At 43.4% G+C, this 22,702-nt stretch overlaps 1 protein-coding gene across 3 annotated transcripts in view; it reads right to left on the minus strand.

The window, feature by feature from the left end:
* map3k22 (mitogen-activated protein kinase kinase kinase 22) overlaps positions 1–22,702 on the minus strand; it is a 108,527-nt gene that overhangs the window by 62,706 nt on the left and 23,119 nt on the right. For all 3 annotated transcript variants that reach the window (XM_060899885.1, XM_060899886.1, XM_060899884.1), the window contains exons 2-3: positions 18,658–18,747; positions 14,297–14,341 (exon numbers count right to left, since the gene is read on the minus strand). In XM_060899885.1, the coding sequence (XP_060755868.1) occupies positions 14,297–14,341 (45 nt within the window). In that variant the 5' untranslated portion in view covers positions 18,658–18,747. The remainder of the gene's footprint in view (positions 1–14,296; positions 14,342–18,657; positions 18,748–22,702) is intronic.

Here is a 22,702-nt window from a genome sequence, read left to right on the forward strand (position 1 = left end):
TCCCTCCATCCATACAGTCCTCTATACATACATCCTTCCATCTATCCATCCATACATTTCTCCATCCATACATACTGTATATCCCTCCACCCATACAGTCCTCTATCCATACATCCCTTCCTCCATCCATCCATCCATCCATCCATCCATCCATCCCTTCATACATACCATACTTCCCTCCATCCATACAATCCTCTATCCATACAGTCCTCTATCCATCCCTTCATACATCCATCTCTCCATCCATCCATCCCTTCATATATACATACTTCCATCCATCCATCCATCCATCCATCCATCCACCCATCCCTCCCACATCTTTTTTTTTTACTTCATTAATTTGATTTCATCACCCTTACATAAAAAACACCAACATAATTAAATAAGACCTCCCCAGGAAAAGTGAAGGTACTGTACATAATCAGAGTTTCAGCTCCTATAAATCTGATGTTGCATGTCACATTTAAACAGTGGTGTTTCAGATTGAAATTCAGACAGCACGAGACCTGCCCTCAGGTGTGGGACGCACTGCACGCATACTTCTAGAAATCATTTAATTGGACGATGATGAAGTTTCGCCGAGATATGAATCATCAAAAATGATTTATCATCATATCCAGGAACGAGATGAGAGAAAATCTCCAGAATGTTTTCAGATACAGGATCGTACCGATAGCCATAGCACTAAGGGACAAAAAAAAAAAAAAAATCTCCATGAAACAGCAATACTGATTTCAGAGGCACTTTAAAGTCCCTAATATGGACATGTTGGTTTGAATGCTGATGTTCTGTCATGAGCAGAAAATAGGAATTTGTATCTATTTGCATACATGTTCACGGCGGTGATATAAACATGTCCCACTTGGAAACAGGAAGCAGGTTGTTTTATAGGGATTAAAAATAGAACCAGTGCTTGGATGATGTACAACTGTGGTGTGTCTACACAGCGGCAACAGGACCGGTATTTCCACTTCAGATTCGATCAGTGGATTTTCTACAACAAAGCGGCTGTGTTTCTATAACGGAGGCAGCAGCTTTGTCCTCGGAGATCAACATACTTAATATAAAACTTTTAGCCATGATCTGTCCAAATCACAAATTTGATCTCAGTACGAAAAAAACAAAAAACAAAAACATGGTACACAATAAAAATAATATAATGAAATCTGTAAATCAGCTGAAGACTGGAAAAACACTAGGCAACATCTTTAGCAGGCGGCACGGTGGTGTAGTGGTTAGCGCTGTCGCCTCACAGCAAGAAGGTCCGGGTTCGAGCCCCGTGGCCGGCGAGGGCCTTTCTGTGTGGAGTTTGCATGTTCTCCCCGTGTCCGCGTGGGTTTCCTCCGGGTGCTCCGGTTTCCCCCACAGTCCAAAGACATGCAGGTTAGGTTAACTGGTGACTCTAAATTGACCGTAGGTGTGAATGTGAGTGTGAATGGTTGTCTGTGTCTATGTGTCAGCCCTGTGATAACCTGGCGACTTGTCCAGGGTGTACCCCGCCTTTCGCCCGTAGTCAGCTGGGATAGGCTCCAGCTTGCCCGCGACCCTGTAGAACAGGATAAAGCGGCTAGAGATAATGAGAATGAACATCTTTAGCTGCTAACGTCCCATGAACTTGTGCACACACTATCCTCAGATTCTTGTTCTTTGCTGAAAGGAGCATGAGCTTCTCCTTTTATTGCCCATCTGACTCAAGGGCCAATGATTTCTGCATTCTGAGATGCTTTTCTGCTCATCACGGTTGTAAAGAGTGGTCATTTCCCTCCAGAATCGTTTTTAAATCTCATCTTTTAACAGCTGAGAAAACAGAATAAGCTTCCAGAGTACGCATCTTACCCAGAGATGCCTTGTATGTAGAATAGTACTAATGATAGTACAAGAACAAACAAAAATAAAATAAAAAGCCGCTTCCTTATTTTCCCCACTTTCATTTCAACATGAAAAGGAATGAACGCAGCGTACGAGGACCTCTTTCGATGATGGGCTTGTTCAGCTTAGTGTTTGAACACTCTCGACGACGAGGATAATCTGTGCAAAAAAATAAAGAGGTGTTTAATAATGCAACACACGCACCAGGCTAGATAGCTGTGAAGCATGACATGCTTTTATATCCACAGGCTTCAAAGAAACGGCCACAGTGAGTCAACTGAATATATTAGAGCAACAAAGTGGTTTTGTTTTAACCAGCCGCAGCTGAGGAGAAGCCCTAACACCCCCGTCAACAATTAAAGTGAAACTTGGATAAAAGTCTGAGAAAAAGACCAATTAATTCTCTTCAAAGCTGAAGATGCTTTTCTGCTAAACTTGTCGCACGGCATGTCTTGAATACATAACATTCTCGGGAAGGTTTTTTTCTCTTCCGAATCCAGAGTCGGCAGTCTGGGAAACATTTAAATAGGGCATGTGTTCAGCGCCACCTTGTTAGGCTCCAGCCAGCGAAAGGAGAGCAATCATGCAAATCACCACATCGTGAATTAACATATCAAGTGGGCTTAATGGAAGCAATTAGGTGTGTGTAGTGTTTACAGGCTGAGTGGAAGGTCATTCACATCCGATGCCCCGCTATGAACAAAACAGACTTGAGACTCAACACATGACGCAGGAGTCAGTCCCATTACAGGAAAATCCTCATTTGCTGCGTTTCTTGCTTCCAGTATTGACATTAGCATCCGGAAAGCATCCTGCAGAGTGGACGGTACTGACTCATGGTGGTGGATGGTCAGAGATGAGTTTTGCTCCGATTCCAAGAACTGTAGTGTATAACACCCATTCACACCTCCACACAAACATGTCGGGAAGGTCAGCTGAGGGACACTTGAATTATTTTCCCCATTTCTTCACCGGCTCCTTCTTCTCCCTCACCTCTTCTCTCTTAAATTTACAGCTTCGGTAGAGTGATCAAGAGCGAGCTGCTGATTAATACAGCGCATCTCAAAAACAACGTGGCAGATGATGGATGTTCAAATCATCTAGATGATGTGCCATAAAATTTTTTTTTTAAATTAAAAAAAATAAAACACAGGCTTGGAGGCTCCCTAAATCATGAGCTCTCATAATAATAATAATAATAATAATAATAATAATAATAAGGGGCGGCACGGTGGTGTAGTGGTTAGCGCTGTCGCCTCACAGCAAGAAGGTCCGGGTTCGAGCCCCGTGGCCAGCGAGGGCCTTTCTGTGCGGAGTTTGCATGTTCTCCCCGTGTCGGCGTGGGTTTCCTCCGGGTGCTCCGGTTTCCCCCACAGTCCAAAGACATGCAGGTTAGGTTAACTGGTGGCTCTAAATTGACCGTAGGTGTGAATGAGAGTGTGAATGGTTGTCTGTGTCTATGTGTCAGCCCTGTGATGACCTGGCGATTTGTCCAGGGTGTACCCCGCCTTTCGCCCGTAGTCAGCTGGGATAGGCTCCAGCTTGCCTGAGACCCTGTAGAACAGGATAAAGCGGCTAGAGATAATGAGCTGAGATGAGAATAATAACAAGAAATGAACCTACCATGTGCAGTCCATGCACGTCCAAATATCCTAATGGTTGCACATCCTAATGATAGTTACCTAAAGTCCATACTAGTGGTTGTCTAGACTAGTTGACTATTTTAAAACTAGCCAATTCTACAGTCAACTACATCGTCGATAAAACTACACTGGGAAAGTATAAGAAAAGATTTTTTCAACTTTCTTTTCCTTTAATGCAACTTTATCACTTTGATAATCACTTTGGATGAACTGCCAAGATGTCAGGTCTCTACCGTTTTGGTTTTTAATCCCACTGATGCCCACTCACTCCTGAATTTTTTTTTAGATCTGAAGAAAATGTAAATAAAATCCTTGCATTTGTATCCGTCATGATCGGTGTGATCCAATCCCACTCGGATGGTTTAGTCACATCAGCGGCGCCTGTTGGCTCATTGAGGGTGGGGTGGGGGACCACAACAACAAACCTCTCAGCATACTCCATCCAACTCATTGCGCTATAAGGGTGGCTCTGTTGATGGACGTGAGCTTCCATGCTGCGCACTCTCAATGACTTCTGCTGAAATGGCAAACTTTCAAAGAAACAGCGCATTGACTGCGGCGATTTATTTCTTTCCGTTGTTAACACTGTTTCATTGGAGCCCAAGCTAGAAAAAACAGCTCTGTTATTACTGGTCGACTCATAAACATGAACCTTGCAAGTAATAAAGTAATAGGCATCGAATGGATTTCAAAATTAGCCACAGTTGCTTTAAAAGAGATCTCAGAGATAAGAAAGCACTATCCGCCCTCTTCTACATACACGAGCTGACAGATGCCAAGGATTGGTTCTTCTCGCTGTGATTGGCAGGGAAGACTAGAGACGGCAACGCTATCCCTCCCACACTGACAGCACTGCCAATTTCAATTTCACCCTCTCAGACTCCTAGCTGCCGAATTGTTAGGATTCGAACTCGCGATCTCCACACGGCAGGACGAATGGTTCGTTTGCGCCACACGGGAGCTTCTCAAATGCAATTTTTAACCCCTAAATGTTACTGTTGTGATGCGGTTTGACCTGAAATGTTGTCATGGATGTGCAGATTAATCCTGAAACTTGGTTGTGGTGTGCTCTTGTTTTGCTGGTTCGCAGTGTGTTCTCTTAGACACTGATGTAATCCTCAGTGGCAGTCAACGTCTCTGGTGTGGTTTGAGTGGGAGTTCTGTGTGTGTGTGTGTGTGTGTGTGTGTGTGTGTGTGTGTGTGTTCATGCATACATGCGCGATGTCAGTGACTTATTTATTGGCAGCGGCGGTCATTCAGCTGTACTATTTGTTTGGTATCCTTGACTGCCGAGCGATAGAGTGACCATCTGTACTGAGAGAGAAATGATACAGAGAGAAAAAGATTTAATGAGAGCGAGAGGGAGGATATGAAAGAGAGATTCAGAGGAAAAACGAGCGGCAGAGAGGAAAAAATGATAGAGAGAATAAAAGTGTCTGTTGTGCAGCGTTTATTGACGTTTGCTGAAAGAAAGACGGACTCTACTCTTCCTCCTGGTCAACAGCTTGGCACTGTTCAATTTAGGTTACTTACAGCTTTCTTTTCTGAACAGAAAACTGCAGTTGTCGATGTACTAATCCCATGGATTTGTTTGATTTTCCATTAAGCACGTCAAGTGCGCCTGATAGCGGCACTCTATCATCATTCCATTGTGACACACGTGGCAATTTAAAGCTCTGCTGGAGCGTGTAGTCTTCTGTATTTCAGTATTTTCAACACTGAATTACAAACAAACTTTACTAAAAAGTCAAATCCCAGTAACTACTGTCAATTTTATCAAGATATTTTCCAAAGTTTGAACGTGATCTCTTTATTACAAGATAAAACGTCCAATACGCAGAAAAGAGAAACAACAGTCTAGATTTAATATCCAACACAAATAAGTTCTTCCTTTGATTTAGCCTGTTTTGGACGTGCGCCGTTGCTATGGATGCATATACAAGGCCACGCCCGTCCTCCTGACAGCACTGGCTTTTAAAACCAACAGGCCAGTTACATTCACCAGCCTCTTTATCAGGCACGCCCCTTCATCCACATGCTGTTCGATGCAGTTCTCTAATCAGCCAATGCCTTTACAGCAGCACAGTGCATCAAATCATGCAGATACAAATCAAGAGCTTCAGTTAAATGTTCACTTCTTCAAACATCAGAATGGGAAAAATTACAAAAAGTGTGACTGACTTTCACTGTGGCATGGGTGTTGGTGCCAGGTTTGAGTATTTCAGAAACTGCTGATCTCCTGGGGTTTCACACACAGCAGTCTCTAGAGTTTACACAGAATGGTGCGATAAACAACAACAACAAAAAAACATTGACTGGAGTGACAGTTCTGTGGGTGGAAACAAACACTTTGTTGATAAGAGAGGTCAGAGGAAAATGGCCAGATTGGTTCGAGCTGCCAGGAAGGATATAGTAACTCATAGCAACTCTTTACAACCGTGGTGAGCAGAAAAGCATCTCAGCATGCAACAGCAGAAGCCCAAATTGGGTTCCAGTCCTGCAGCCAAGAACAGGGATCTTAGAATCAAGAACAAGGTCTTATTAAAGTGGCTGGTGAGTGTAGAATGGCCGACAGAGCCACGCCCCCTGATAATAATAATAATAATGAAATTTGTATCATTCTGTAGAAGGATCTAGCTCTTGTTGAGAATGCAGAGAGGTCGCACTTCCTCCAAGGTCAACACTGCATTTTATTTGCATAGAAGTTTTACCTGGTAATGTTAACATCAGTCGTTTCACCTATACTTCACTTGAAGATGGCATTTGAGCTGTTTCCACAAGCAATATTATGTAACTGTGGCACAAAAGGACGTCCGATGGAGGCTTCGCTCGCCATGTCATCCACATTGCAGCTGGGTGAATTCCACAGACAAACACAGTACACAACCAAGCTTGTGCTTGGTCGTTACAAATAAGGCGTTCCCAAACCCATTTGTTCAAAAAGTATCGCGTAGGTATCTTGCAGATATCTTTGTCTTGAAGTGACTGAAACTTGAATGGCGCCACCTACAGTACTGAAGCACTTGTACTCAAAGGCCAGTACAACACAGCAGAGAGAGTATGCGAGCTTGTAAACTCATCATTGTGGGTTCATCTTGTAGAGTGAAACTCATTACTGAGATAATTTCAAAGGTCATTCTTTTTGACAAAGCAAGTCAAAGAGCACAGCTGGAACATTTCAGAGCACTTTCTCCGGATTGCATCATCTCACACTGTGTGTGTGTGTGTGTGTGTGAGCGCTTTGTTCAGGTTGAGTGGCTTGAAGGAAGTAGTGCGAAGGGTTGGACTGAATGGCTGAATGGAGACGCTAAGGGGATTTCCCCAGAATGACATCAGTATGAAGGAATTGTGCAAAACTAGCAATATGAGCACAGCATAAGCTCACCGTTTATCTCCGCACAAACAATATGCATCATCACGTATACGCATGAGCACAAACTTTCTTCTCAGCCTGATTCATTCTCCATATCTTCATCAGTTTTGAACTGCTGCTTTCCACACAAAGTTGCGTCTCTACTAGTCTGGCTGCACATGGAGTAATGTGGATGAACCAAGTGTTTAGGTGTGTGTGAGATTTCGGTGAGCATTACGCAGTACAGTGAGTAGGCACGTGCTGAGAAACAATTCCTCACTATACAGCAATCAAAGCTTCATGAAACTAGAAGGGCTACCTGAAATTAGAGTGCATACCTCCACCAAGGCACGTATTTGCAGCAAAATCTAATTAATTGTTCCTTGGCCCATGGCCCACCTTTCCTTAAAATTTAATCGAAATCCATTCATGACTTTTAGAGTTACATTGGGAAAAGGCAAACAAACAAAACATAACCTCCTCCAACAAAGTTAACAGAGGTAAAAAGCGCCAATGTTCAGTTTAGTCATATGTTCCGGTTGCCTGGAATTGCATCATACCATCACATTTACTCAACATTTGTATGCATGTTTTACTCCAATGACAACAAAATATGTTGGTTATCTGATGCTCTGACAATGTATATGGGTACTAGAATCTTCAGACTAAAGCAGACAAATATCTAATGAGAACATTACTTACTACAGGGGGAAAAAAGCTGTGACGAGGAAGTGGTTACAACCAGATGCTCCAATATTTGAAGATTGGTTAAAAATTATTTGTGAAATTTACACAAATGGAGAGACTAATCTTTTCTATAAGAATGCAAATAGAAAATTTAGGGGAATATGGTCAAAGTGGATTGGGTACATCATTTTACAGAGACCTGACCTGCTTTAAGGGAAATTGCCATTTTCAAAGGACTATGAGGAGCAGACTTTTATAGATAAATGAGTATGTGTGACACTGTTTGTGCAATTGTTCTCAGTTATGAACAGTAAAATGGAAGGGAGGAAAATAGAAGGGAGACCAGCATTATTTTGACTAAGTTTAATGCTATTATTTGGGTTATACCTGTATTATTATGTATTTTTACAAACTTGGACTGTGAATGACCTCCCTAATAAAAACAGAATTACAAAAAAAAAAAATCAATCCTGAAACTATGGGTGTGTTTGAAACGGGGGGAGCATGTCTAACAAGTCAGCGAGGTATCCAGAATCGTTTGAAACTGATCAAAGTCTCATTCCCCATCTTCCAACATACCTTCAATCTGCCCCAGTTGAAGGCAACATTGATGCACCTTCAATGATGCTTATTGCCTGAAACCTGCAGGAAGGTAGATCTCCAGGAACAGGGTTGGTGACCACTGGTCTAATGGATGACACTATATAGGGTCCAAAGAGGCAGTGATCAACCAATGCTTGCTACCTGGGGAGCTGCAGTTACCCAACCAAAAACCTATGACCCAATCAGAATCAATTTAAGTCCCTCCCATGCCAGGATCTGGTCTTCCCAGGCAGTCTCCTGTCCCAGTACTACCCAGCTCTTTGAAGCACATGGGTGCGGTGCCGATCTCCAAATACGTCACTTGCATTAAAAAAAAAAATGCATCAAAATCATTCATTAATCTTCAGTAACTGTTTTATCATGGTAGGGTTGTAGTGGATCCAGAACCTATTCTGGGATCACCTTGGACAGGATGCTAGGCTTTCTATTGCAAAGCACCATATACATATACTAGTGCATGTCAAAATATTGGAATATCATGAAAGTTTTTTATTTTCAATAATTTAATTCAAAAAGGTAAACTTTTGTATATTCTATATTCATTACACGTACAGTGAAATATTTCAAGGCTTTTTTTTTGTTTTAATTTATGATGATGATGATTATGGCTTATAGCTCATGAAAAGCAGAAATCCAGGATCTCAAAATATTTGAATATTTCTTCATTTTGAGTTTGAGTAAAAAAAAAAAAAAAAAACAGTATAAACACCGAAGTGGAGATATGGTATTTATACAGTCCAGTTCTTTCTCTCCTTAACCCAGGTAAGATGCTTCTGAAGCTGTCTCTGGTTTAGGAGTGGCTTCATATTAGGAATACGACAGTTGTAGCCCCTTTCCTGAAGACGTCTGTGTGTGGTGGCTCTTGATGCACTGACACCAGCCTCAGTCCACTCCTTGTGAAGCTCTCCTAAGTTCTTGAAATTTACTTTTCTTGACAATCCTCTCAAGGCTGCGGTCATCCCTGCTGCTTGTGCACCTTTTCCAGCCAGCCTTTTCAGCAATGACCTGTTGTGGTTTACCCTCCTTGTGCAGGGTGTCTATGATCGTCTTCTGGACATCTGTCAGTCAAGTCAGCAGTCTTCCCCACGATTGTGGTTGTGTGTACTGAACTAGACCGAGAGATGAACAGTATTATACTGTTTTATTCAAACTCGAAATGAAATATTCTAATAATTTGAGATAATAGATTTCTGATTTTCATGAGCTATAAGCCATTATCATCAAAATTCAAACAAAAAAAGCCTTGCAATATTTTACTTTACTTGTAATGAACTTTTTCATAATATTCCAATATTTTAAGATGCACTAGTACAGTGGTTCCCAAAGTGGGGGGGCGCGGGGCGCGGATGGAATGAATGAATGAATGAATGAATGAATTACACTGCTAGCATAACATGGAGAAGTTTTTGGCGGGGGGCACGGGGCTCCCACGTAAACGCAAATCAGAGGATGAAGCATCGCCAAATGTGCTTCCAAAGCAAGTTCATTCCAAGGCAAAGACAAGAAAATATGACGACACATATCTTGTCTTTGGCTTCACCTGTACAACAGTGGGTAATGAGGAGAGACCGCAGTGTGTTGTCTGTCTTAAAGTGCTAGCTTGTGACAGCTTGAAGCCGAACAAGCTTAGACGCCACTTGTAGACAAAACATCCAGAGCACAAAGACAAGCCAGTTGAGTTTTTCAGACAAAAACTCGTAAACTGCCGTGCTCAACAGTCCCTATTTACTAAAGCTGCATCCGTGCCGGCAAATGCTCAACTCGCCTCATATAAAGTTGCCTACCGAGTGGCACAGTGTAAAAAGCCACACACAATAGCAGAGGAATTAGTACTTCCCTGTGCTATGGACATGGTATCAACTGTGCTTGATGACACTGCAGCCAGCAAACTAAGGGCTATTCCTCGGTCAAACACCACCATCGGCAGGCGCATTTATGACATGTCAAAGGACATAGAGGAGCAGCTTAATGACAAAGTACGTGACAGCCGCTCTTCTCTTCAGATGGATGAAGCCACTGACAGTAACAAAGACTGTTTATTAATTACTTACGTCAGATTCATAGATGGAGATGACATGAGGGAGGAATTGCTTTTCTGCAAAAAAGTTACTGGCAGAGCCACAGCAGAAGAACTGTTTAAAATCATTGACTCTTACTTGAAAGAGGCCAACCTGAAATGGGAGGACTGCGTGGGGATCTGCACTGGCGGGGCGCAGGCTATGGCTGGGAAACGGGCAGGGCTGCAAGCGCTCATCAAGTGCGTCTCCCCCAATGTGCAGTGGACGCACTGCATGATACACCGTGAAGCACTGGCATCTAAACAGCTGAGTCCCGAGCTGAATGATGTAATGACCGACGTTATTGCCACCGTCAACTACATCAAAACACGACCTGTCAAAGCCCGGATTTTTTCGGCACTGTGCGAGGAAATGGGCTCTGACCACACAGCTGTTCTGTTTCACAGCGAGTCCTGATGGCTGTCACGTGGGAAGGTGCTGTCCAGGGTCTTTGAACTGCGAGATGAAATCCGCATCTTTTTGAAGGAAGAGGGCAATGATCTTGCCCACAAATTTTACTGTAACAAGTTCTTCATGAAACTTGCATACCTCTGTTTCTGAAACTCAATGAAGCGAATTTGCAGTTGCAGGGCACAAATACACACCTCCCACATCTGGCAGATAAAATCACATCATTCACCAGAAAACTTGAGATGTGGCTGCAGCGAGTGAAGGTTGGAAACGTGGACTCATTTGAGAACCTGAAATCATTCATTGAAGACAACAAACTGCAGAACACAGTGATCCCATGCATGAAAGCACACATCTCTGCCCTTCAGAACCATTTCCAGAAATATTTCCTGATGTAGGATCCCAAAGAATATGACTGGATCGGTGACCCCTTCAGTGCAACACCACCTGCCGACTCCAGCACGTCAGAGGAGGAGCAGTTCATTGATGTCACCTCTGATTCAACAATGAGGCTGCAGTTTCAGTCAAAGACACTGGCTGCATTTTGGATTGGAGTGGAGAAAGATTACCCACTGCGAGGTAAGAGAGCCCTGGCCATACTTCTTCCTTTTGCCACATCCTACCTATGCGAGAGAGGTTTTTCTCCTGTGGCCTCAATCAAGACAAAATACAGATCAAAGCTGGACATTGAAAATGAACTCAGAGTGGCAATCTCAAACCTGCAACCCAGATTTGAGAAGATCTGCAGCATGAAGCAGGCCCACACCAGTCACTGAAAAGATGCGAGGATTAAAGGTGTCATATTTGCACAACAAATCTTTAGGTTTTTGTTTTTTTCTTCTCAGGGAGTTGGTCATGTTTTAAAACCCATTTTTGCAGAGAGGCAATGCTTGAAAACTGCATTGATAATGTTGAATATTAAAAAAAGAAACCTGTTACACAGTTAAGGTGCTTGAAAACAGTTATACTTAAAATAATTATACTGCAACCTGTAGTTTATGGCAGTTTACTTTTATTTGTTCAAAAAAGGTTGAGGTTTGTATTAATAAACTGCAATGGAGTCTGAAAACAAAATATGTGTATGTGTGTCCCGTTTATCTTTTTTTTTCCTCTTTTTGTCGGGGGGGGGGGGCGCAAAAATTTTCTTATCTACAGTACCAAAGGGGGGCCCAGCAGAGGAAGTTTGGGAACCACTGCACTAGTATATACAGTGTCTTGAAAAAGTATTCATCCCCCTTGGTGTTTGTCCTGTTTTGTCGTATTACAAGCTGGAATTAAAATGGATTTTTGGGGGGTTAGCACCATTTGATTTACACAACATGCCTACAACTTTAAGGGTGCAAATTGCTGTTTTATTGTGACACAAACAATAATTAAGATGAAAAAACAGAAATCTGGAGTGTGCATAGGTATTCACCCCCCCAAAGTCAATACTTTGTAGAGCTACCTTCTGCTGCAATTACAGCTGCAAGTCTCTTGGGGTATGTCTCTTAGCTTAGCACCTCTAGCCACTGGGATTTTTGCCCATTCCTCAAGGCAAAACTGCTCCAACTCCTTCAACTTAGATGGGTTGTGTTGGTGTACAGCAATCTCAAGTTATGCCACAGATTCTCAATTGGATTGAGATCTGGGCTTTGACTAGGCCATTTCAAGACTTTTAAATGTTTCCCTTTAAACCACTCCAGTGTAGCTTTAGCAGTATGTTTCGGGTCATTGACCTGCTGGAATGTGAACCTTCGTCCCAGTCTCAAACCTCTGGCCGACTCAAACAGGTTTCTCTCCAGAATTCCCTGTATTTAGTGCCATCCATCTTTCCTTCAGTCCTGACCAGCTTTCCTGTCCCTGCCGATTAAAAATATCCCCACAGTATGATGCTGCCACCACCATGCTTCACTGTAGGAATGGTGTTCTCAGGGTGTTGGGTTTGCGCCACACATGGCACTTCCCATGATGGCCAAGATGATCAATTTTAGTCTCATTTGACCACAGAATCTTCTTCCATGTGTTTGTGGAGTCTGCCACATGCTGTCGGGCAAACTCCAAACGTGTTTTCTTAAGCAATGGCTTTTTTCTGGCCACTCTTCCATAAAGCCCCGCTCTGTGGAGTGTATGGCTTAAAGTGTTCCTATGGACAGATCCTCCCATCTCTGCTGTGGATCTTTGCAGCTCCTTCAGTGTTATCTTTGGTGTCTTTGTTGCATCTCTGATTAATGCCCTCCTTGCCCGGTCTGTGAGTTTTGGTGGGCGGCCTTCTCTTGTCAGGTTTGTAGTGGTGCCATATTCTTTCCATTTTGCTATAATGGATTTAATGGAGCTCCCTGGGATATTCAAAGTTTGGGATATATTTATAACCCAACCCTGATCTATACTTCTCCACAACTTTGTCTCTGACCTGTTTGGAGACTCCTTGGCTTTCATGTTGCTTGCTTAGTAGTGTTGCAGAGTCAGAGTCCTTCCAGAACAGGTTGATTTATACAGACATCATGTGACCTTAATCAACTAATTATGTGACTTATGAAGTGAACTGGTTGGACCAGCTCTTCTTGAGGGGTTTCATACCTATGCACACTAAAGATTTATGTTTCATCTCATTATCTCTAGCCACTTAATCCTGTTCTACAGGGTCGCAGGCAAGCTGGAGCCTATCCCAGCTGACTACGGGCGAAAGGCAGGGTACACCCTGGACAAGTCGCCAGGTCATCACAGAGCTGACACATAGACACAGACAACCATTCACACCTACGGTCAATTAAGAGGCACCAGTTAACCTAACCTGCATGTCTTTGGACTGTGGGGGAAACCGGAGCACCCGGAGGAAACCCACGTGGACACGGGGAGAACATGCAAACTCCACACAGAAAGGCCCTCGCCAGCCACAGAGCTCGAACCCAGACCTTCTTGCTGTGAGGCGACAGCACTAACCACTACACCACCATGTTGCCCCAGATTTGTGTTTTTTAATCTTAATTATTGTTTGGGTCACAATAAAACAACAATTTTCATCTTTAAAATGGTAGGCATGTTGTGTAAATCAAATGGCGCTAACCCCCAAAAAATCCATTTTAATTCCAGCTTATAATGCAACAAAACAGGACAAACACCACAGGGGATGAATAGTTTTGCAAGACACTGTACACACACATATACTCAGATTTACTAGCAATCCACCTGGTGGTTTCTCAGAGGTCAGAGGAAACCAGAGAATCCAAAGGAAACACACTTCGACACAAGGCAAACATGTGAACGTCCACATGGACTGTAACTCGAGTTCAGGCTAGAACCACAGTCCATGACCAGAGGAAGGGTTTTTTTAATTGCTATCTGATTGGTAGATAGATAGATAGAAACAGTGCTGGTTATTCCCATATCAGCAGGATGTTGAGTCACATGCAGTGATGAACCAGTGTGTGGACTGTGAAAGCAAGTTCCAAATGTCGTGTTGCTTAACAGTTAAATAATTGCCCAAGAAGATTACAACATCCAGTCAGTGTCAATGTACAGTCAAAAAATAGCAAAATTCAACACTGATAATCACGAACCATGATAAAATGTTCGGCAGTTATCATGATATGACAAAGTAACACGGACACATCCCTCCTGAATGTTTGTACTATATTAATGTTAACCTGCACTTCCCTGATATGATGGTGTAGTTAGATAAACAAGTCCCTTACCTTGCATGTTTCTGTGTTGTCCGGGTCCATTGTGAAGACCGTCATCTGGAACATACCAAAAAAAAAAAAACCCAGGTCAGGTTTCACACTTGGTCATTATAAAGATGAGGACAAAGCATGGCGACGTCTCTACTGTGCTGAAAGCTCGCATACCTCGGGCTAAGAAATTTATCATCATCAAGTCACTTCACTCTGTCTTGAAAATGCCTCTGGGACGGTCATGTGACACATCTTGGCGCTTGTCTTGGTCTCTAACTGACTCGATGGAAAATGGATGTTGAGTGAAGATATTGGAGTGCTTATGTTTTAAGATTCCACGCATTCCCATACTCCACACCAAATGGCCATGTACAAGTCTCATCTCATCTCATTATCTCTAGCCGCTTTATCCTGTTCTACAGGGTCACAGGCAAGCTGGAGCCTATCCCAGCTGACTACGGGCGAAAGGCGGGGTACACCCTGGACAAGTCGCCAGGTCATCACAGGGCTGACACATAGACACAGACAACCATTCACACTCACATTCACACCTACGGTCAATTTAGAGTCACCAGTTAACCTAACCTGCATGTCTTTGGACTGTGGGGGAAACCGGAGCACCCGGAGGAAACCCACGCGGACACGTGGAGAACATGCAAACTCCACACAGAAAGGCCCTCATCGGCCACGGGGCTCGAACCCGGACCTTCTTGCTGTGAGGCAACAGCGCTAACCACTACACCGCCATGTACAAGTGCAACAGGATATTCAGGTCTATACATCTGGAGTTAGTTATGTTAGAAATGATTTATTAGCAATCAATTATTGATGCACCTACTACTACGCCAGTGGCGTATTAGTTTTAGTTTGCACAAAACACATTCATTTATGTTTGTGAAAGCACAGTTTGTATGAATTGTCCTACCATTATTATTACCACGTGGTGGCATGATGGTGTAGTGGTTAGCACAGTCGCCTCACGGCAAGAAGGTTCTGGGTTCAAGCCCAGCGGCGGATTTCTGTGTGCATGTTCTCCAGGTGCTCTGGTTTCCCCCACAGTTCAAAGACATGCGGTTAGGTTAATATGGGACGGCCTTGGGCTGAGGTGCCCTTGAGCAAGGCACCTAACTCCCAGCTGCTCCCCAGGTGCTGTTAGCATGGCTGCCCACTGCTCTGGGTATGTGCGTGCACTCATTTGCTCACGTGCATGTGCGTGTTCACTGCTTCAGATGGGTTAAAAGCAGAGAGGAATTTCACAAGCGCGTCATGAATAAAGTTGTTGTTCTTCTATTAGTTATGTTCATATAAAGATTCAATGGGGTGTTGCATTGCGATTGAGAGTTTAATCAAATTCAAAGGGGTGGTGTCAAAAAGTCAAAACTCCCTCCCACGCCAGGATCTGGTCTTCCCAGGCAGACTCCTGTCCCGGTACTAACCAGTCTTTTGAGGGATATCGGGCAGCACCGATCCCCGTTTCAGTAGCCCTCGGCCTCTTGCCTATTACATAGCTAAGGTTACAGTTTTGGGGTGGGGGGTGTCAGTCCTCTGGTAACTGCGAAAGTTTGACTCCCCATTCACATCTGCATTGCAGCATGCCTTGCCAGATGGCAGTAGGTACCATTTTTATGATGGTCTTTAGTATGACCCGACTGCGACTAGAACTCGCAGTCTCCTGCTCAGGAGGTGGACACGCTAACCACTAGGCCAACTCACGGTCAAAGAGGTGATGTAGACCTCTGATCATCGGCAAACATTAGCCGTATAAATGCTCGATCGGATTGCCTTCTGCGCATATTCAGTACGCATTTGCGCAGTCGTAATGTCTTATCTTTACATTACATTAAGCAGACACTCTTATCCAGAGTGACGTACAGCATACCCAGAGCAGCCTGAGGAGCAGTTGGGGGTTAAGTGCCTTGCTCAAGGGCACTTCAGCCATTCCTGCTGGTTCAGGGAATTAAACTGGTGACCTTTTGGTCCCAAAGCTGCTTCGCTCAACATTAGGCTATGGCTTCCCATTACGTTTTATCTTTATGGAGCAGACTACACCGGAAACGCGGGATTATGTGCATGTTGGAAATTCTATTCTGACCATACGCCAGGGATGTATAAACCTGCACATCTAACCAATCGCTTTCATGTAAATGGTATGTTCACAATCGCAGATCGGAACGAATTCATCCCGAACGTGAGGAAAAAAAAAAAAAAAAAAGTGTGTGCGCATATCAATGTAGCTATTGGGTTACGCACAATGGGGACTCGGTTAAACGTAAATCGAAAGTATTTGAGTCTGTAATTTTCCTTCACCAATCACATTTTTAAAACACTAAACAGGGTACAACACAGCCACCTACAGTGAGTATCACACACACGCAAGTCGTAACTAAGAATTACGTCTTTTTTTTTTTTTTTTTACCTCTAGCTACAAACTGGGGGGAAAAAATGGACGGTTTTGAGTTCTGTCTTTTGTTAGCAACAATTATAAACAATTTGTTATAAATTTATTTCTGGATCGAGGGGAAGTTTGCTTTGGTCCGAGTTATGAGTTTAAGTCAAACGCAGCGATACTACGGACGGCCAAATGAACTCGACGATACGATAATGACCAAGCAATAAACGCGATTCATTATATATTTTTAAACTTCATCAAATCCGTCTTTCAGAAATCGAAGTCCAGGGAGAACCGAACACAATTTAAATCCTTACAGAGCTGCGGTCTGAAACTGAAAGGCTGACGATTATTGCGGAATTTTTCATGTGGACAGAAAATGGATGCCTTTTTCTAATTAGAGAAAGTGTTGAATGTGTGAAATTTAAGCGCAAGACCCGTGACAATAAAAAACGAGTTGCAGAAAGGAGTCTCCTCCGGGGCCTGAGGGCTGCTTCTGCGCATCTTAACATGTTGCCGAGAGTGTGAAGTCTCTCTGAGGAGCTGCCAACAGCAAGTATGCTGTGGGAGAGCAGTGTGTGTGTGTGTGTGTGTGTGTGTGTGTGTGTGTGTGTGAGAGAGAGTTGGGAAAATGGAGCAAAAGAAAGAGTTTGTGGGAAAGAAACCACAGGCGATATGATGATATACTGTACTATCATTATTATGAGATGTTTTCTGTGGGTAATACAGTAAAGGTGTTATCTGTAGAACTATAACACTGACCAGCTTCTGGCAGGCGAGCGCTCAATTATACATTCATACAACTGACTTCCGTCTCAAACGCTGCCTCTGTCGATGGGCCACTGAGCATCTCATATTTTTCGTGCACTTTTATGGCAACGAGCTTCAGAATCTTAAAGGTCGCAATTTCCTCGGCTCTCCGCTCTCCTGTGTAGACGCACAGGAGAAACAAAAACTCCTATTATAAAGGTTTGTTTGAGTAAATGAGACGTCTTGCCGTCTTTGCCGATGAACTACAGGAAAATATCTCCTAGTCACAAGTACAGTTGGGCTTTCTTGGCCTCACTGTTGCCCAAATGTACCATACTCGCTCACAAAGGCCACATTATCAGGCTTGCAGGATTAATAAGATCAAATCCAACCACTTTATTTCATATATACAAATATACTTTTTATGGATTCTCAAGTCAAAATGTCCTGACCGTCATCTGAATGTGACTTTTCGGGTTATTTCTCAGGCCCTGCAGGGAACGCGAGTCATGTTGCGTTTCACATCATAGCAGTAATTTCGAGTATCAAATCAATAAATAGTAAAAATTTACAAGAAAAAAGGTTTTACTAATCATCTGTTCTTTCGAGAGGTGGAGAAAGAGTGCAAAAGGAAGACCGAGACAAAAAGGTTCTAAAGAGAGGAAATAGAGAAAGACAGATAGATCAAAAGAGACAGAGCGATAGAGACAGAGAGATGAACAGATAGTGGTGGGGGGGGGGGGGGGTCCAAAAGAAACCTGTACATGCACAGAGAAACAGAGAGCGCAAGAGACATAGAGAGAAAGACACAGCGTCATAGTAAAGAAAGAGAGACAGCGAGAGGAAGAGACAATGATAAAAAGACAGTCCAAAAGAAATGCGTACAAACACAGAAAGGCACACAGAGAAAGAAAAAGAGACAGGAGAGACCAACAGAAAAAAAGACACAAAAAGACAGAAGGAGAACCAGAAAGAGGACGAGAGAGAGAGAGAGAAAGAGAGAGATGAATAACCAAAAAAAGATAGAATAAAAAGTTATGGACAAAGCCACAAAGAAAGAGAAACAGAGAGAGAAAGACAGCAAGAGAAAGACAGAGAGCAAAAGAGAGAGACAAAGACAAAAAAAAGTCTCCGTTCAAAAGGAAGTCATACAGAGCCAGAAAAAAGGAGACAGAGAGCGAGACAGACAGACAGACAGACAGAGAGCGAGAGACAGACAGACGCCAGTGTTCCTCACACTCACCCATGTTTACTGTCATCATCAGGAAGTGGCCGTGTTGAACTCGAGCTGCGGCGCTCGACTCCTTCAGCGTGCAAACACAGACGCTTCAGCCTGGAAACAATACAGACAACAGCTTCAGACCAGTGTTCTCACACACACACACACACACACACACACACACACACACACACACACACACACACACACACACACACTCCACACCCAGTGCTAATAGAGTTACATTTTACCACTTCTGCTTATGGCCACAGCTTTACAGCACAGTGGGACAAGGTGCGTGCGCACACACACACACACACACACACACACTCAATGTAAATGAACATGTCAGGAAACACAGCACGCCTCAGCACTTTTCCACACTCTGACTGATCATATTTACTGAAACGTTCGCTGTGGAGCTGCTCTCTGTTCTGATGCACACGAAAACAATGACACCTTCATTCATTCCAGTTGTTTCCTCAGCCACAGTCTCCGATAGATAGATAGATAGATAGATAGATAGATAGATAGATAGATAGATAGATAGATAGATAGATAGATAGATAGATAGATAAGGAATGAAGGTACATAGAGAGACAGGCATGACAAGAAAAGAGTGAATTGGAATTGAGAGAGAGATGAAAATACACCCAGACAAAAAAGAAGACAGCAGGAAAGAGAGAGCAATATAGAAGGAGAAAGAAGAGATGAAGATAGAGGGAGATTGAGGAAAATAGTAGAAAAGAGAGAGATAAGAAGAAAGTGCGAGAGAGAAAGATAGAGAGATGAAGACAAGGAGGAGGAGAGGGAGAGAAAGATAGACGAATAAACAGAAGGAGGATAAAGGGAGAGACAGAGGAAGAGAGACGAAGATGAAATGGAGGAAGACAGATGGAGGGAGAGACGAAGGTAAAGAGATGAAGACGGAGAGGAAGACAGCGGGAAAGGGAGACGGAGACAGAGAGAGGAAAAGGAAGATAGAAAGAGAAAGGGAGGCAGACAGACCAGTAGAGGAAGAGATGAAGATAGAGGGATAAAGATGAAGATGGATGGAGGGTGAGGAAGGTAAAACGAGAAAGCGGTGAAGACAGACAGGAAGACGGCGGAAACGGAGGGGAGGAAATATGCAGAGAGAGCTGAAGACAGAAGAAAGGATGAGAAGAACAGTCAGAAGAAGGGAGAAAGGAAGACAGACATGTCGAGAGAAATGACGATGGAATGAAAAAGACAAAGATAGGAGAGATGAGAGAGGAAAAGAGAGAGAGCGAAGAAGGGAAAAGGTACACGCTGTAAGACCGATGGAGGAGTGTGAAAGTGCGAAGGAGGGAGAGAGAGGGAGAGAGAGAGGGTGAAGCACGCTCATATGATATAACAGGGCGGTTTAGGACACATCCAGAGTGACAGTAAGACACCGTGAGGATGCTCAGCGCCAGGGAGACCGTGTTTATATCTGGTCATGTGACCTTTCAGGTAAGACGTTCAGGACTGTATTAGAGCTAAACAGCAGGTTCTCGCTTTTATGGATGTGAAATTACACTAATAAACTTCTCTAACCTTTAGCACGATAAACAGGTGATGTACAGCTCATGTTAAAGATCAACTTGAACGTGTGCTGAAAGGAATTTACAGCATTAATAATCATGGTTATTTTTTAACAGCTACGTTTAATGGTCAGTAAAAATCCCGGGTTTTATACGCATCGCTGAACAGAAAGGATGGTGCGATTATTTTATTCGAAGCGTTATTAAAGCAATAAAAATGCCAAAGAGCTGGATGATGCATTATTATTATTATTATTATTATTAATAAGATGGAACTTTGTCCAACATCTGCTTTAAAACTTGAACAGCAAATAAATAAAAATCTCAATGGAGTTGCTTGCAAAAAAAAAAAAGTATACTTAATTAAAAATAAAACAGAGGGGTGTCATGGCTCAGGTGGATAAGGCGCCATACCATAAATCCGGGGACCAGGGTTCGATTCCGACCCGAGGTCATTTCCCGATCCCTCCCCGTCTCTCTCTCCCGCTCATTTCCTGTCTCTACACTGTCCTATCCAATAAAGGTGAAAAAAGCCCAAAAAAAAATCTACAAAAAAAAAAAAACAGAAAAGTTTTCACACTGAACTACAAAGTTGGAATTGGAAATAGTCCCCCCCTTTTTTTTAATTAAGCAACAAGTACAATACGAGATTTGACCTGCTGGGGATAAGAGAGAAATTTTTAAGTGTAAAATTGTCATTCAGAATAATGATCTGTATTACAATTCTAAAATCAAAATGTCTTGAATCAAACATTATTTTTAAAATTATTTTACTTTTTTATTTCGATCTGACATAATAGTACTGCTATAGTACTGTACTGTAATTTATTCTAATCAGGGATTTAAAATGGAACCAAATTAATTACTAGTTGGCGGCAGGGTGGTGTAGCGGTTAGCGCTGTCGCCTCACAGCAAGAAGGTTCTGGGTTCGCGGCCGGCGAGGACCTTTCTGTGTGGAGTTTGCATGTTCTCCCCGTGTCCGCGTGGGTTTCCTCCGGGTGCTCCGGTTTCCCCCACAGTCCAAAGACATGCAGGTTAGGTTAACGTGGGGCAGCCTTGGGCTGAGATGCCCTTGAGCAAGGTACTTAACCCCTGACTGCTCCCCGGGCGCTTTAGTGTGGCTGCCCACTGCTCTGGGTGTGTGTGCGCGCGCGCGTGTGTGTTCACTGCTTCAGATGGGTTAAATGCAGGAGGATGAATTTCACTGCGCTTGAAGTGTGCATGTGACAAAGGTTTCTTCTTCTTCTAGTTAACCACTGGATCATTTGTATGACTATCCAGTAATAAATAGCTTTATATTTATTTATCTATCTACGGTATCTAGAAGAGTCAAATGTAAAGAGTCAAATGGTCAACTTCACAACTCCAGGCTTCATGGTTTGATCCGAAACATGGGTTACTGTCTGCATAATTTCCTCAGGGTTCTCCGGTTTCCTCTCACTTCCCAAAAACATCCCAGGACGTCGATTAGCTCAGTTAAATTCCCTCCAAGTGTGAATGAGTATGCATGTGCGTTGTCTTATCCAGAGTGTGTTCCCGACTCACCCAATGTTTTTGGGAAAGACTCCGGATCTACACAACCCTGATCAAGATAAAGCGCTTCCTGAAGATGAATAAATACGTTTAGGTGTAATATTTAGATAATATGCATTAGTTACATTGCTAATGTTGTGTGGAAGATTACGTCGCACAGACACATTACTATTGCTAAAACATGCCACATGATGACATCAGGGGCGTAGCTGGGGGGGGGGGGTCCTGGGGTGCCCGTGACCTCCCCTTTGTCGGTCCATACATTTTTTCAATAGCCGCATAAGAATATTAGAAAAGCGCCCACTGTAATTTTTCTAACTCATTCATCTCATCTCATTATCTGTAGCCGCTTTATCCTGTTCTACAGGGTCGCAGGCAAGCTGGAGCCTATCCCAGCTGACTACGGGCGAGAGGCGGGGTACACCCTGGACAAGTCGCCAGGTCATCACAGGGCTGACACATAGACACAGACAACCATTCACACTCACATTCACACCTACGGTCAATTTAGAGTCACCAGTTAACCTAACCTGCATGTCTTTGGACTGTGGGGGAAACCGGAGCACCCGGAGGAAACCCACGCGGACACGGGGAGAACATGCAAACTCCACACAGAAAGGCCCTCGCCGGCCACGGGGCTCGAACCCGGACCTTCTTGCTGTGAGGCGACAGCGCTAACCACTACACCACCGTGCCGCCCCAATTTTTCTAACTTTTTTTTTTAAAACTAGATTGTCACCTCAGCCTCATTAGGGTTTCTATAACCTTGTATGGACTTCCTGTGGTTTGGGCAAGAAAACCCAGTTTGTCAGAGTGTGTGCGGGAGAAGTGCAGATATGTTAAATAATACACAGTGCGATATGAGCATAAAGTGCGTGAAACACACACAACAGGCAAACAGTCCGAAACAGCAGGCAAAGTCGTAATCGAGGAAACAGGCAGGAGGTCAATCGAGGCGCAGACAGAATATCAGAGGCAAAACTATACAAGAT

Source organism: Neoarius graeffei, chromosome 19 (genome assembly GCF_027579695.1).
Source record: "Neoarius graeffei isolate fNeoGra1 chromosome 19, fNeoGra1.pri, whole genome shotgun sequence".
NCBI lineage: Eukaryota > Metazoa > Chordata > Actinopteri > Siluriformes > Ariidae > Neoarius > Neoarius graeffei.